Source organism: Podarcis muralis, chromosome 5 (genome assembly GCF_964188315.1).
Source record: "Podarcis muralis chromosome 5, rPodMur119.hap1.1, whole genome shotgun sequence".
Lineage (NCBI taxonomy): Eukaryota > Metazoa > Chordata > Lepidosauria > Squamata > Lacertidae > Podarcis > Podarcis muralis.
In genome coordinates, this window is record NC_135659.1 from 87126962 (window position 1) to 87139932 (window position 12971).

A 12971-nucleotide genomic window follows, 5' to 3' on the forward strand; every position below is an offset into this window, starting at 1 on the left:
CATAACCAAATGTCCTTCCCTTAATCATCATCATAAGTTCTGTGCATCAGAATCCAGCCTTATCTCTGATATGCTGGTTTTCTGTGTGCTTGATTTTTCTATTCTTTCATGAAGGTATGTTCAGCCATGTGCTCTCAGTCTGAAATGAAACAGTCCACTGCAGTTTTACCAGCTCTTCGGCTATTGGTGTGAATCAGACCTAATTTTGAGACCTTTTGAAAAGTTTTTTCCACTAGCACATTAATGCTTGAAACACATTTTCCAGTGATCTTGCACTCCAAATGAGTATTCTCAATCTTTTGACGTATGTAAGAATCCAGTCTTAATCCAGATTGAAAGTAGTCAAATTTATGACTTCCATTGAAGAGAAGTAACAACCTTCATTTATAAAAAGATCTGGCCCACCAGCACACACACACACACACACACACACACACACACACACCACCCTCCACCCCATGTAATATGCCACACATTGTAATCTTGATGACAAAAAGAAATGGTTCACAGGAATGGTCGCAAGCAGTAAAACTTGAATTTATGTGACTTTCTTGTATAAATCTGACCTGTGGTGTGAATATAATATATTATAATATATAATATTATATATAATATATATAATATTATAATATAATATATAATATAATATAATATATATATAATATATATATATATAATATGCAACTAGGAATAACTGTGATCCCTGGTATAGTTTAAGACTATATCTGCTAGAAAAAGCAGTCCGTCATGTCACTTGAATTTATAGCAAAATAAAATGTGTAAGATGGCTATCTTACGTTAATTCTGTGCTTTCTCCCCCAGTGGTTGTGAGGAGAGAAGAGAGTGCATTGCATTGAACTGTTTTACACCAATTTATCTCCTCTTCTTAGACAATTTAATGAAATTACATCCCACCTTTCTTCTAAAGACAAAAAAATAAGGCACGTTATAACATTGCCCAAGTGTGTTTGCCAAAATGGCCTACCCAGTAACACAAAATATTATAAGACAATATATTGGAATCCAGTGAATTGCTTGATGGAAAAGTTACAGGATATTTGATCTAGCATTTATAGATACATAATCTTAAGATGTACACAGATACCAGTTTGGATTCTTGTTATCTTTAAATATTGCATAAAAGAGACTTCTGGGCTGCAATCCTATGTTCATTTACCTGGGAGTAAGACCCATTGAACTCAATGGGGCTTGCTTTGGAGTGGCCATAAGATTGCACTGTTAAGCTATTTAAAGTTTATTTTTTTTAATACATTGTTGGCCCACTTAGTTTTGTGTGGGTCTTAATCCTCAGCAAGCATTCTTCCTGAATGGGCTCATCTTGTCCTCCTGGCAATAGCAACTGCCCGTTCACTCCCCATATCCCTCTGGTGGCTGTGTGGATTGAGCCCCAAAGCCTGCAAAAAAGGCACAAGTGAGATCAGAAGAGTCACATGGTCAGACTGCCGTTTAGCTTTCAATAAGCTTTGCAGAAGGGAAATACCGTATTATTCGCCCTATAGGACACACTTTCCCCCCTCCAAAATGAAGGGGAAATGTGTGTGCATCCTATGGGGCGAATGCAGGCTTTCGCTGAAGCCTGGAGAGCGGGAGGGGTCGGTGCGCACCGACCCATCTCGCTTTCCAGGCTTCAGGAGAGCCCCAGCACCAGCCCCACAAGGTCGGGGGACAGAGGGAGGCGGAACGCCGCCATCCCGCTGTCTCCCGAAGTGGTTTGGAGGCTGACGGCGGGGAGACCCCGCCGCCAGCCCCGCAAGCTCCGGGGACAGTGGGGAGGCGCAGCGCGTCTTCCTGCTGTCCCCAGACCTGATCTGAAGGCGGGCAGCGGGGAGAAGAGCGCTTCTCCCCGCTGCCTGCCCCGCAAGCGCCTGGGGGGGAAATAAAATTTTTTTTCTTTATTTCCCCCCCAAAAAACTTGATGCGTCCTATGGGCCGGTGCGTCCTATGGGTCGAAAAATACGGTAGCCGCTCCTACTCTGTAAGAGCAAAGAATCCAGGAGGGACCTCAAAAGATTAATAAGCCTGTTGTGCCATAAAACCTATTATGGGTCACAGCCCACTTTGTCAGATGCATGATGCTAAACCTTAGGAGAATTTCTTGAAAGGTAAGTGCTGTTTCACAATGGAACCAACTTCCTTGGGCGCCAGTGGACTCTCCATCAACAGACGATGATTAAAAGCTGCATCTTGCGCTGGGTAAATGACCTTACATTGGCAGTTGTAAACCTTTATTTGGGCCAGAAGATGGCAGCATTTGTATCCTTTGAAACTTAACTGAATTGATGCTTCTGGAGGGCTCTGCATTCTGCCGGGTGCTAATAAAAGCAAAAATGAAACAACAAAAAAGACAACACAGACTTCCATGACTTTGGGCTTTATTGACACCAGGAAACAACAAGCCCCCTCTGAAGTCAGATGCCTTATTTTTATTTTCCTGATAATTATAGGTGACTGCTGCAATCGCGTCAAGTGCTTTCCCATTGTGTTCCAGGATTAGCTCCCAACTCCTTCAGCAGCTATTATAAGTATTCCTTTCTCTCCCTCTCTGCTAAAAAAAAAAAGTTGATGTATTCAAAGAGCAATATATATTTACAAGTGGGACTTGCGGTGCTCCTGTTCAGGGTTCCAATCCTCTTTCAGGATATTCCATTCCACCACCATTTTTGTTAGTTTTGGGTATTTATATACTGCTTTCCCACCTCTCCACCCACCCAAGCAGCCAGCTAGCATTCCACGATTGCTGAGCATGCTCAGTCCTCCCTAGTCTGTTTGCAGTTCCCACACCCTTCCTACTTCCCTTGGCCCTATTTTTAAAGAGAGATGGTGTTTGTTGCACTTCAGAAAAAACTTGGGATTTCCCCACAGCCAGCTTTTACCTCCTCCTCATGCTCGAATGGTGCTATTTTGGCTATATAAGGGGTGGTCATACAGCGTTCACTATCTGTATACACATTTTTATTTTATAAAACCAAACCCTGGATGCATATGGAGAGAAGAGAATCAAAACCAGAAAGGAAAATGGCACCAAGAGAACAAAATAAATTCAGTTCCTAAGCAGGTGGGTCTTGCCACACTTCCAAAAGGTGATAAAGTCTGGACTTTGGTGAACAGGCTGGCCATGTAGGCTTCGCCAAGAGAGAGAAATTTACATAAAATTTGCATGTATTAGTGTATCTGTACAGATGCAAATTTTGAAACAATTCCTATCAATATAAAAAAAGTACACCGCAGCAGGAGAGCCTGCGGCTGTTGATGAACAACTTCCAAGGTACTCTGATGAATATTTCCTTACGGTTCGGTATGTTTAAATCTGGACTTGGACCAGACAGCCCTTCAAATAGAGGACTGCCCTTCATAAGGTAGGACACATGCCCTCCCTATTGGTGGAGGGACCACTGTACTCTCTTTGCACCCCACCTTATAAAAAACTACAATGTCATGAAGGGGAGCCTTCAGTAATCGCAACAGGATACATAGGTTAGTTATTTCATTTACGAATGAATGGCTTCTGATGGGGCATCTCAAAGCAATATGCAACACAATAAAAATGTATATAAAACAATTGGATGTGTAAAAGCAAGTTTTTAACAATTACATATAAAGCAATGAAAACATTTTATAACCCATTTCAAATCCAACACGGGTACCAACCGGGATCGCAAGCTCTGCTTCAAAGGCTTGGAGAAAGAATAACGTCTCCTAAAAGACAATGGAGGTGACAGTTATATTTGTTGCGTAGTTAAATTTGTATGGCATACTCGTCCTTAACCTCAAGTGTTGTCTTTACAGAACTCTGCAGCGATGAGCATAGGGGCAGAAACACTTGCCCCTGCCTGTCATTGGCTACTGGGGGAGGACGGGTTATTGGGCCTTCTCAAACGTGGAACACTCTCCCATCAGATGTCAAGGAGATAAGTAATTCTGCAACCTTTAAAAGACATCTGAAGGAGGCACTGTATAGGGAAGTTTTTAAAGGTTAATGTTTTATTATGTTTTTATATACGCTGGAAGCTGCCTAGATTGGCTGAGGCAGCCCAGTCAGATGGGCAGGGTATAAATAATAAAATTATTATTAATGCTGGTTTGCTTTGCTTTTGTTCTTGTCTTTTGTCTTTTGAGTTTTTAATCTTGCATTTTTCTGCTGCTATGAACTGCCTGAGATCTACAGATGAAGGGCTGTATACAATTTTTTAGTTTTATTATTAATAATAATGATAATGACAATACTGTTGGTCTCCATGCTTTCCACCCCACCAGTCCCAGTGGGGGGAAATACATTTTTAAGGGAGGATCCCTGTTTTTTGTTGGGAACGTGAACCATATGAAAACGGTCGTGTCTACTCACCCGTTATTTATACACTATAAATAAGTAAATCTGGAAGGGAAATTTTGTCTCTCCACCCTAAAGTATGTCATCTCCCCCATGCCTGCTTTTCCAGGATGAACAGAGTTAAGGCACTTTCTTACATACCATAGGAGGGTTTTATGCCCACACCAGCTGTTCCTTTCAATGTTCCCAAAAGGCAGTGGAAGAATAAGCGAAGCCCTCCCTCTCTAGAGCTATTGCACTACTTTCGCCTGGTACCTGGTCCAGGGAAGCAGCTTTCAGAAACATTTACTTGCATACACAAAAGCCAGGGGCTTGGCTTCACGTGACAAGATCCGGCAGACTCAAAAGACACACACACACACACACACACACACACACACACACACACACACACACTACATTAGCATCCATGCAGCCCCTGAATAATTAAAGTGTCTCTTCAAGCTGAATGCATTCACCGAGTAATTAATCAGTCAGTAGGAGAAAATGTGCTCCCTTTAGGAAGCCAACAACGCCGGCTGTTGCATCTTTTGTCTGACTTAAACAAATGAGGTTGCAGACATGATGGTGCAGATCAGAAATTTTGGAACATGCACAGGTTTGCGCGGCAGGTGTTTCCAAACTGCATGGAACACGCTTGCCCTTGTGACACTGGGTGCACGGAAAAGCCACTTCGCAAATTCAGTTTTCTTTCGTCGGGCACCTGAGATCTTTAAAGTGTAGCTGTAAAAAATGGGAAATGGAATGCAAGAGAGACGTATTTGCCAACACATGTATTGTGCAAGAGGACATCAGGAGCGATTGTTGGTTAGCACTGACTCTTGAGCACGCATTTGTTTATTAAATTTGTAGAGCGCCCCTCAGGGCGGTTCACAAAGTAAAAATGCTATTTACAAGCACAAAATGCATGATAAAGACACTTCACGGGCAAACATCAGTTGGCCTTTGTGTAATGTACAAAGCACCATATTTATGGGGACTGATACACATGTGCCTCATGCAGAAAATCACAGGTTTGATCCCCAACCCTTGCAATTCCCCCTCTTCCTCCAATGAGCACAGTGTGGCGGGAAAATATAGATCACACATTTGGGGTAATTAATAGAAGACTTAGCTGTATCCCTAGAGCCAAAGCCCTGGATTAAACACACTCTCCAGTAACGGAGCCCCAGCAGAGTTTAAAAGTCATAAAATGTGCAACAGTGAAGTGTTAGACCCTTTTAATACATTATCCCATTTGGTCCACTTACAGCCCCCCCCCCCCCCCGCCTCTACCCCTCTCGCAATGAACAGACCACACCATTAGTAAGTTTAAATGCTTTACTTACAAACTCCAAAGGTCAGATTATTCTTGGTCAGATTGAGCAAGAAGAACACATGCAGAAACTTCCTGGGTTACCAAATACAGAAAAATACTTAAGAGTACGAGGCCTGGGCTTGTTGCCTGGTCAACTTCACATCATGGGAGAGAATGACGAGGGGACCTGACTTAGGTAAGTCTGAGAAAGCAGCTCACTCGATGGTCTTGACCTCTTAAGAGTTGAGCTTACTAGTTCTAACGGCAATTTCCCACACTCAGGGTGACACACGTTATATTTTAACCAACGGGTATCTATCACTGTGTTTCATAGAATCACAGAAGAATCACAGAATTGTAGAATTGGAAGGGACCCCAAGAACCATCTAATACAAAGCCCTGCAGTCCAGGAAATCTTTTGGCCAGTGTGGAGCTTGAACCCACTATTCTGCGATGTAGAGTCGGGCATTCTATCGTCTGAGCTAGATTGATAGTTTGTTTATATATACAATGAGCTGAAAATTGTACAATATCTGCAGCAAGAATTTTGTTACCGAAGAACTGGAAAATACAGGAAGATTGGCAGATGAAGATGATGGATTTTTCGGAGCTGGCCGACCTGACTGGAAGAGTCTGCGACCAGAAGGAGGAGGAGTACAAGGAAGAATGGATGAAATTTAAAGATTATTTAGATAAATATATTAAGGAAACTTAAGGGGCGCGGGTGGCGCTGTGGGTAAAACCTCAGTGCCTAGGACTTGCGGTTCGAATCCCCGCGGAGGGGTGAGCTCCTGTCGTTCGGTCCCAGCTCCTGCCCACCTAGCAGTTCGAAAGCACCCTTAAGTGCAAGTAGATAAATAGGTACCGCTTTATAGCGGGAAGGTAACGGCGTTTCTGTGCGCTGCGCTGGTGCTGGCTCACCAGAGCAGCTTCGTCACGCTGGCCACGTGACTCGGAAGTGTCTCCGGACAGCGCTGGCCCCCGGCCTCTTAAGCGAGATGAGCACGCAACCCCAGAGTCGGACACGACTGGCCTGTACGGGCAGGGATACCTTTACCTTATTAAGATAACTTAATTGGAAAAGCTTGCAAATAATAGATAGGCTTAGGATTCAAATATGAAAGGATAAGATTTATGATGTTTAAAGTCAAATTAGAAAGAATGAAAGATGTTAAGTGATCAAGTTAATTTTTTGAGAAATTCGATTTTGGAAAACTTAAAATGATATATAATGAAATTCAACCAAGGGGATTTGAGGAAGTCAGTTAGTAATGTTACCAAGATTTAAATAGGATCTATGTATTTTTGTTTGTCTGTTTGTTTGTTTGTTTGTTTTGTTTTGAATTTTTGAAAAGCAATAAAAAAAATTGAAAAAAGAAAATTGTACAATATTCACATTGTCAAAATGCATAGACCAGGGCCTGACTGACTGCAGTGACCCTCAAAAGCAACGCTCCTGATTGGTCCATCCAAGACAATCCCTCACCTGACTCACACATTTGAGCAATGCATGACACAGGACTCTTGTCACAAAGGCCTGTGCTACTAACACACCGGCTCTAGCAACCCTCTGAGCACCCTCCACCACCCACCACGGCTGCAGCGGCTGCTTGCTCTGGCTGCGGCAAAGGGAACAGGGCAAGGGGGAGATGAGTGGAACGATGCTGCACTGACTTCCAGCTACCTGTTTCTCCCCGCCTTCCAGCTATGGCTGTGCCAGGGGACAAGGTCTACAGCAGCTGCCTCCCTTTTGGCGAGACGCACCAGAAGCTGCTAGCCACCATCCTGATCGTGCTGGGACTTCTCGCTTTACTGGAATATGCCGTCAGACTGATTTCCTTGGTAAGCTCTGGGCCAAAGATGGAGGGCGTTATGGGTTTCCTTGGGCGTGCTGTTGGAAGCACCAAGGGTTAACTCCAACAAAAGGTTTGCAAATCGGAACAGCCCCTAAACAGTGGCTGCTGAGCAGTACGATGACATTTGCCTTTTTCTCCTCTCCAGGGCTGGATTAGCATCTCTCCATTAATGAGGAAAATACATGATTCTTGCTTCAAGAAAGGTAAGTTTTAGATGAGAAAGAGGTGAGGATGAGATCCTGTTTTCTTTTGTCCCTCAAGTTCTTAGGATTATGCTCCTGTCCTGTTTCCCAGCTCTTCTGTTTCTCCCAGGCCACGGAAATCACGGTGTTGAAACTGGAAAAGTATCTGCTGGTACCCACCCAGCTAGAAATATCAAGAGGGGGAACTTAATAGTCAAGGAAGCAGTCAAAAGTGGGGAAAACTTATTTTTGGCTGCTCAAATCTCCCAATAATACCAAACAACCTGGTGTTTTGGCTAAAGAAGTGTGTGTGTGTGTGTGTGTGTGTGTGTGTGTGTGTGTGTGTGACAGAGAGAGAGAGAACAAGAACTGGAAATAGAAAGGAGATACTTGTAAATGTGCAGTTTTATTACTCTGGGATGCTTAGAAAGTTGGAGTCTGTTAGCTAAGACTCGATTGCTAATAATTTGTTAGCTAGCCCGACTGAAAGAGGGCAAGAGTGGTGAGGAGAGACTGAATAAAGAAATGTCTTACCACACAGGGATAGCTAGTGTGGTTCTCCCCACCCCCAAAACATTACGGACTACAACTCCCATCATTCCTATTGGGCATCCTGGCTGATGGGCATTGTAGTCCCTATCATCTGTGTTGACTACCCCTGCGGGGAAAGCTCAGATGGCTACTTACAGCTTTCCTTCCAATATCGCCAGGTTAGCCCATGGCTTGGGCAGTGGGGTGGGGGCAGTCACCTATATACGGGGGCGGGCACCAGGGGTATTGCCAAGGGTGTCCTTCAATCTGGAGCCTGCCCTTTCCTCCCCTACATAGTTTTAGGACTGGTTCAGATGCAGGTCAGCACTCAAGAGACGAGCAGAGAAGTTAACTCTTTATTCAAGGAAACACCATACAAGGCAGCAATCCCTACAAACAGGGCTGTCCCCTATGAAACAGCTGCCAGGACTGATGGTCTTCGTCTGCTGTTTTCCTCTGAGTCTCCTGCCCTGCTGCATGTTTTCCAAGCAGCTTCAAATTATGTGGGGTTGGGACGGGGAGGGAATCTGTGCCACTTGTTCTGTGACACACATAGCCCTCCCTGTCCTTGGAGACAAGGGGGCAGAGGAGCTTAGTACAGTAGGACCGGCAAGCTCCTGGGATGCTTCTGCAGCCTCCTTCCCCTCCTCTGCTTCACCTTCTGAGTCTGAACTGCTTTCTGCACCTGGATCCTCTTGCTCACTGAAGCCTGTTGCTTCCTCAGCATCCAACCACTCCTCCCTCCTTCTCCCTCTGACCTGTGCTCAGTGTGCCACCACCACTCCCCGGCCTCTGAGCCTTCCTCCTATGAGGCTTCCTTAGGGGGTTCCCTAACTGGTGCCTCCCACCACTCCTTGTCATCCAGCTAGTCCCAGGCACAAAGTTATCATGGTTGTATACTACCATGGCTTCACTCAAAGAGTCCTGGGAACTGGGCTCTTAAATTATCTCCACTTCTGAGGCACCCCCACCCCTCTCCTTGGGACCCTTCCCCCTATTCCATTATCATTTCTTTGCATGTTCCACCAAACAGCCTGCTCAGGAAAGCGAACCAGGCTTTGCTTGATCTGGGATTCCGTAAATTAACTTACGAAGTTTAAATTGGGGGTGAGGTCCACTCTTACAGCCTGAAGTCCGCTTTCTGTTCTGGTAAACTTTCTGGGGGCTGCATGCCAGTCATGACTGGGTCCAGAAGCAAAAGCGGAAATGTGAATATTACCCTTTATGCAGTAGACTAGTGTTTACACGCGATCTCACACACACTCCATCCAGGCAGAAAAAAGAAGCATTATCAGAGTTCAAGGACACATACTTAGGAGAGTGCAAAGCAGGGCTGGTGCAGGCTGTGACCTAGGGAGGGAAGGCATGGCTGATGAGAGTCCCAAGGGCCAGACAGAGCGGTTTGGAGGGCCATGTTAGGTCCCTGAACCAGATGTCCCTCACCCATGCAGTATTTCTCAACCTTGGGTCCCCAGCTGTTGTTGGACTACAACTCCCATCATCCCAGACCCCAGGTCCTGCTGGTTAGGGATGATGGGAGTTGTAGTCCAACAACAGCCGAGGACCCAAATTTGAGAAACACTTTAAAGCAACGACCAGGGAAGCAGCCTCCTTTTCCTCCTAGTGGTGCTCCCAAGTGTTCTAACCACCCTCACACTTCTCCGCCTCCTTTCTCCTCAGGCGGCCAACTTCTGAAGACCATGAAGATCCTCTCCAGCAGCAAGAGACTGTGGAAGGAGTCACTGCTTCTCAGAGGCCGCAAGAAGCTCTCCAGCATGCGCTTCCGCTGCATTGTGGACCCCGTCAAAGTCACAGTGAAGATGAGCAGCCTGCAGGAGCCCAAAGCGTGCTGCTCGCAGGGCGGCCGCAAGAGCAAGGCCTACTACTCCGGCGAGTGGTCCAGCCACCACGACACAGACGACAAGAAGGCCAGTTGGTGCAGGAGCCCGCAACGCCGCCGAAGCAGCCAATGCAGCTCCCACCCCTCGGACACCGAAACCCCCCAGCCGGCGTGCCCCGCCGGGTCCGTCGCCTCCTGGGTGCGTTTCAACTTCAGCCCCCCGCAGCGCGCCGCCGAGGCCGCAAGCAGCTCGGCCCGTTGCGGGGCCCACGCCCGGAGCCACCAAAGAGCCACTGGCGACAAGCAGCACAGCTCGGACATCGCCAGGGAGGGTGCCCAGGGGCAGAGGTTCCTGCAGCACTCGGTGGGCATGAACACCGAGGAGCCTGCTCCCCGCTGCCCGGAAGCCCCTCACGAACACTTCAATCGCCAGTCCAGCGAGACAAATTTCATCCTCAGCCCCATCTTGCCGGGCCCTAGGCGGGTGGTGTACTCTGCCCTGGCTTCGGATGCGGCGTCCAGGACCCACCTCAACGGCGAGGAGTACCCCTACCCGCACTCCCCAAGAGGGCCACGCCACCGCCTCGGGCCAGAGTGGCAGCAGCGCTTGCCTGCGGCGCAGCAGGCCGAAGTGTATGTTTACCTGGTCAGCCCTCCGCTGCCCAGCCCGGAACACAACCCCGACCAGCCCAACCACCCCTTCTCTGCATCCCAAGGCATCTCCAGAAAGGATGTTCTGGCCAACAGGATGTCTCTCAGCCACAGCAGGGGCAGTTCCAGCCAGGGACCGGCAGGGCAGGGGGGCAGCGACACCCACAAGCAGCGCAAAAGCATCTGGGAGAGGAAGCACCAGCAGAGGTCCCTGCAGCCGACTCCGGACTACGAGAAGCTGGCAGGAGGCAGCGGTGGCGCCAGCCTGGGCCACCACGAACCCTTCTCCCACAATCCCCCTCTCTTGGCGGACAGGGGGAGGGGAGGGCTCGATGCAACACCACCCACCATTGCCAGCTGAAAGGAGCAAACGGCAACCTCTCCCGTTTCGTTGAATACCCTTTGAGCGTGCTCGGGTCAATAAAAATTGAAGGCAAGGCATGAACATTTCTGTATGGAGATTATTGGAAGCGTCTCAGAGTTTGCGACTGGTTATTAAGTAAAAGAAATTGCTGTGTCCCTAGATGTAAACACAGGGCAGAACACTATGGTAGAGAGAGTCCCAAAAGAGGTGTCAAAACACAAAACATGCAGCAAACTGAAGCATGGGAATATAACAACAACAATTTTTATTTGTATGCCGCCCATCTGACTAGGTTGCCCTAGGCACTCTGGGTGGCTTCAAACATACAGTGGTACCTTGGTACTCGAACAGCGTGGCTTCCGAACAAATCGGCTCCCAAACACCGCAAGCCCGGAAGTGTTCCGGTTCACAAATGTTTTTCGGAAGCCGAACGTCCGACCCAGCTTCCACTTGAGTGAAGGAAGCTCCTGCAGTCAATCAGAAGCTGCGCCTTGGTTTTTGAATGGTTTCAGGAGTTGAAATGACTTCCAGAACGGATTAAGTTCGAGAACCAAGATACCACTGCATATAAAGACATAATAAAGCATTAAACATTAAAAAGCTTCCCTATACAGTAGTACCTTGGGTTACAGACGCTTCAGGTTACAGACTCCGCTAACCCACAAATAGTACCTCGGGTTAAGAACTTTGCTTCAGGATGAGAACAGAAATCAGGCGGCGCTGCAGCAGCGGGAGGCCCCATTAGCTAAAGTGGTACCTCAGGTTAAGAACAGTTTCAGGTTAAGAACGGACCTCCAGAACAAATTAAGTTGTTAACCCGAGGTACCACTGTACAGAGTTGCCTTCAGATGTCTTCTAAAGGTTACATATAGGCTTGGACCTGTTAAATATTTTGTTCTAAGTCATAGAATCATAGTACGAAAAGGAGAGATATAGTATAACACAAGAATATAATCAGTTATGTTTCCATACATACATATACAGTATATACCCAGATATTCATAAAAGGTTATTCAGAAGAAGCACGGCTGAGCAAAGGCAAGATTATGAACTTTTTCTGCTCTCATAATTCGCTAACCACGATGTGTGTGCGTGTTTGTGTTTAAAAAAGAGGCTCATTATTTATAGCAGCAGCGCTGAGATCTAAAAGGCCACAGTGCGTTCAGGGTGATCGGAAAATGCAGAGACAAAGGAAGAGACCTTTGGATACAGCATGATCACTGCTACAAACGAAAAAGGATTTAGGGCATCTCCTCCCAGGATGCTTCACAGCCCAGAAGGGTGGCAAGCATCCAGATTTGGCATTAGCAAAGCCAACAAGCCTAACTATTCCCACAGTACTGTACAAGCTTTCGGAGAGCGGATGGAGGCTACAGTCTACAAGCCACAGTTCAAAAGAGATGCCTTTTCTATCCCCAGCCCGGCAACTCGAGAGCTTAATACCAGCCCTGGAATTGGGGTTTTATTCTATGGAATGCAGGCACCCCCCTATAGGCTCAGGTAACAAGGGGGGGGGGGAAGTGTTTTGGTCTGGTCCTACCATTAGGCAGATTGTGGCAGCCGCCTCAATTTGGCGGTGGATGCTGAGAGGTGCAGAGCAGTAATGAGGCGTTGCCAAACACAACTCTGTATACCATGTGGTCTTCCCTGCAAGGCTTTAAGGCAGCCTACTGCGAGGTGGAAGATGATGTAAAATTCAGTTGCCAACCTGGTTGGGTTTTGGCAGTGGTGGTGGGGAAGACCATATTGTCTTTGCCTCAGGCAGCAAAATGTCTGTCCCAGGTTTAACTCATGTCCAAGCAGAGGGGGAGAAGTCTGACTATCCTATTTTTGGCCTGATCTACACTATCAGGGGACGCGGGTGGCGCTGTGGCGCAGAGCCTAGGACTTTCCGATCAGAAG

At 46.9% G+C, this 12971-nt stretch overlaps 1 protein-coding gene across 1 annotated transcript; it reads left to right on the plus strand.

Annotated features, from left to right (window-relative positions):
- The first annotated feature begins 692 nt into the window (after positions 1-692).
- On the plus strand, positions 693-11150 carry LOC114599671 (uncharacterized). The gene is made up of 3 exons (XM_077929306.1): positions 693-7487; positions 7647-7704; positions 9895-11150. The coding sequence occupies exons 1-3, from the start codon at positions 7353-7355 to the stop codon at positions 11064-11066; spliced, it is 1365 nt and encodes a 454-aa protein (XP_077785432.1). The 5' UTR covers positions 693-7352; the 3' UTR covers positions 11067-11150.
- The last annotated feature ends 1821 nt before the right edge of the window (positions 11151-12971 follow it).

Excerpts from the sequence above, each read along its gene's own strand:
- LOC114599671 (XM_077929306.1), top strand. The coding sequence starts at position 7,353 with ATGGCTGTGCCAGGGGACAAGGTCTACAGCAGCTGCCTCCCTTTTGGC. Across the intron at positions 7,488-7,646 it reads CCGTCAGACTGATTTCCTTG|GGCTGGATTAGCATCTCTCC; the intron begins GTAAGCTCTGGG and ends TCTCCTCTCCAG. Across the intron at positions 7,705-9,894 it reads TGATTCTTGCTTCAAGAAAG|GCGGCCAACTTCTGAAGACC; the intron begins GTAAGTTTTAGA and ends CTTTCTCCTCAG.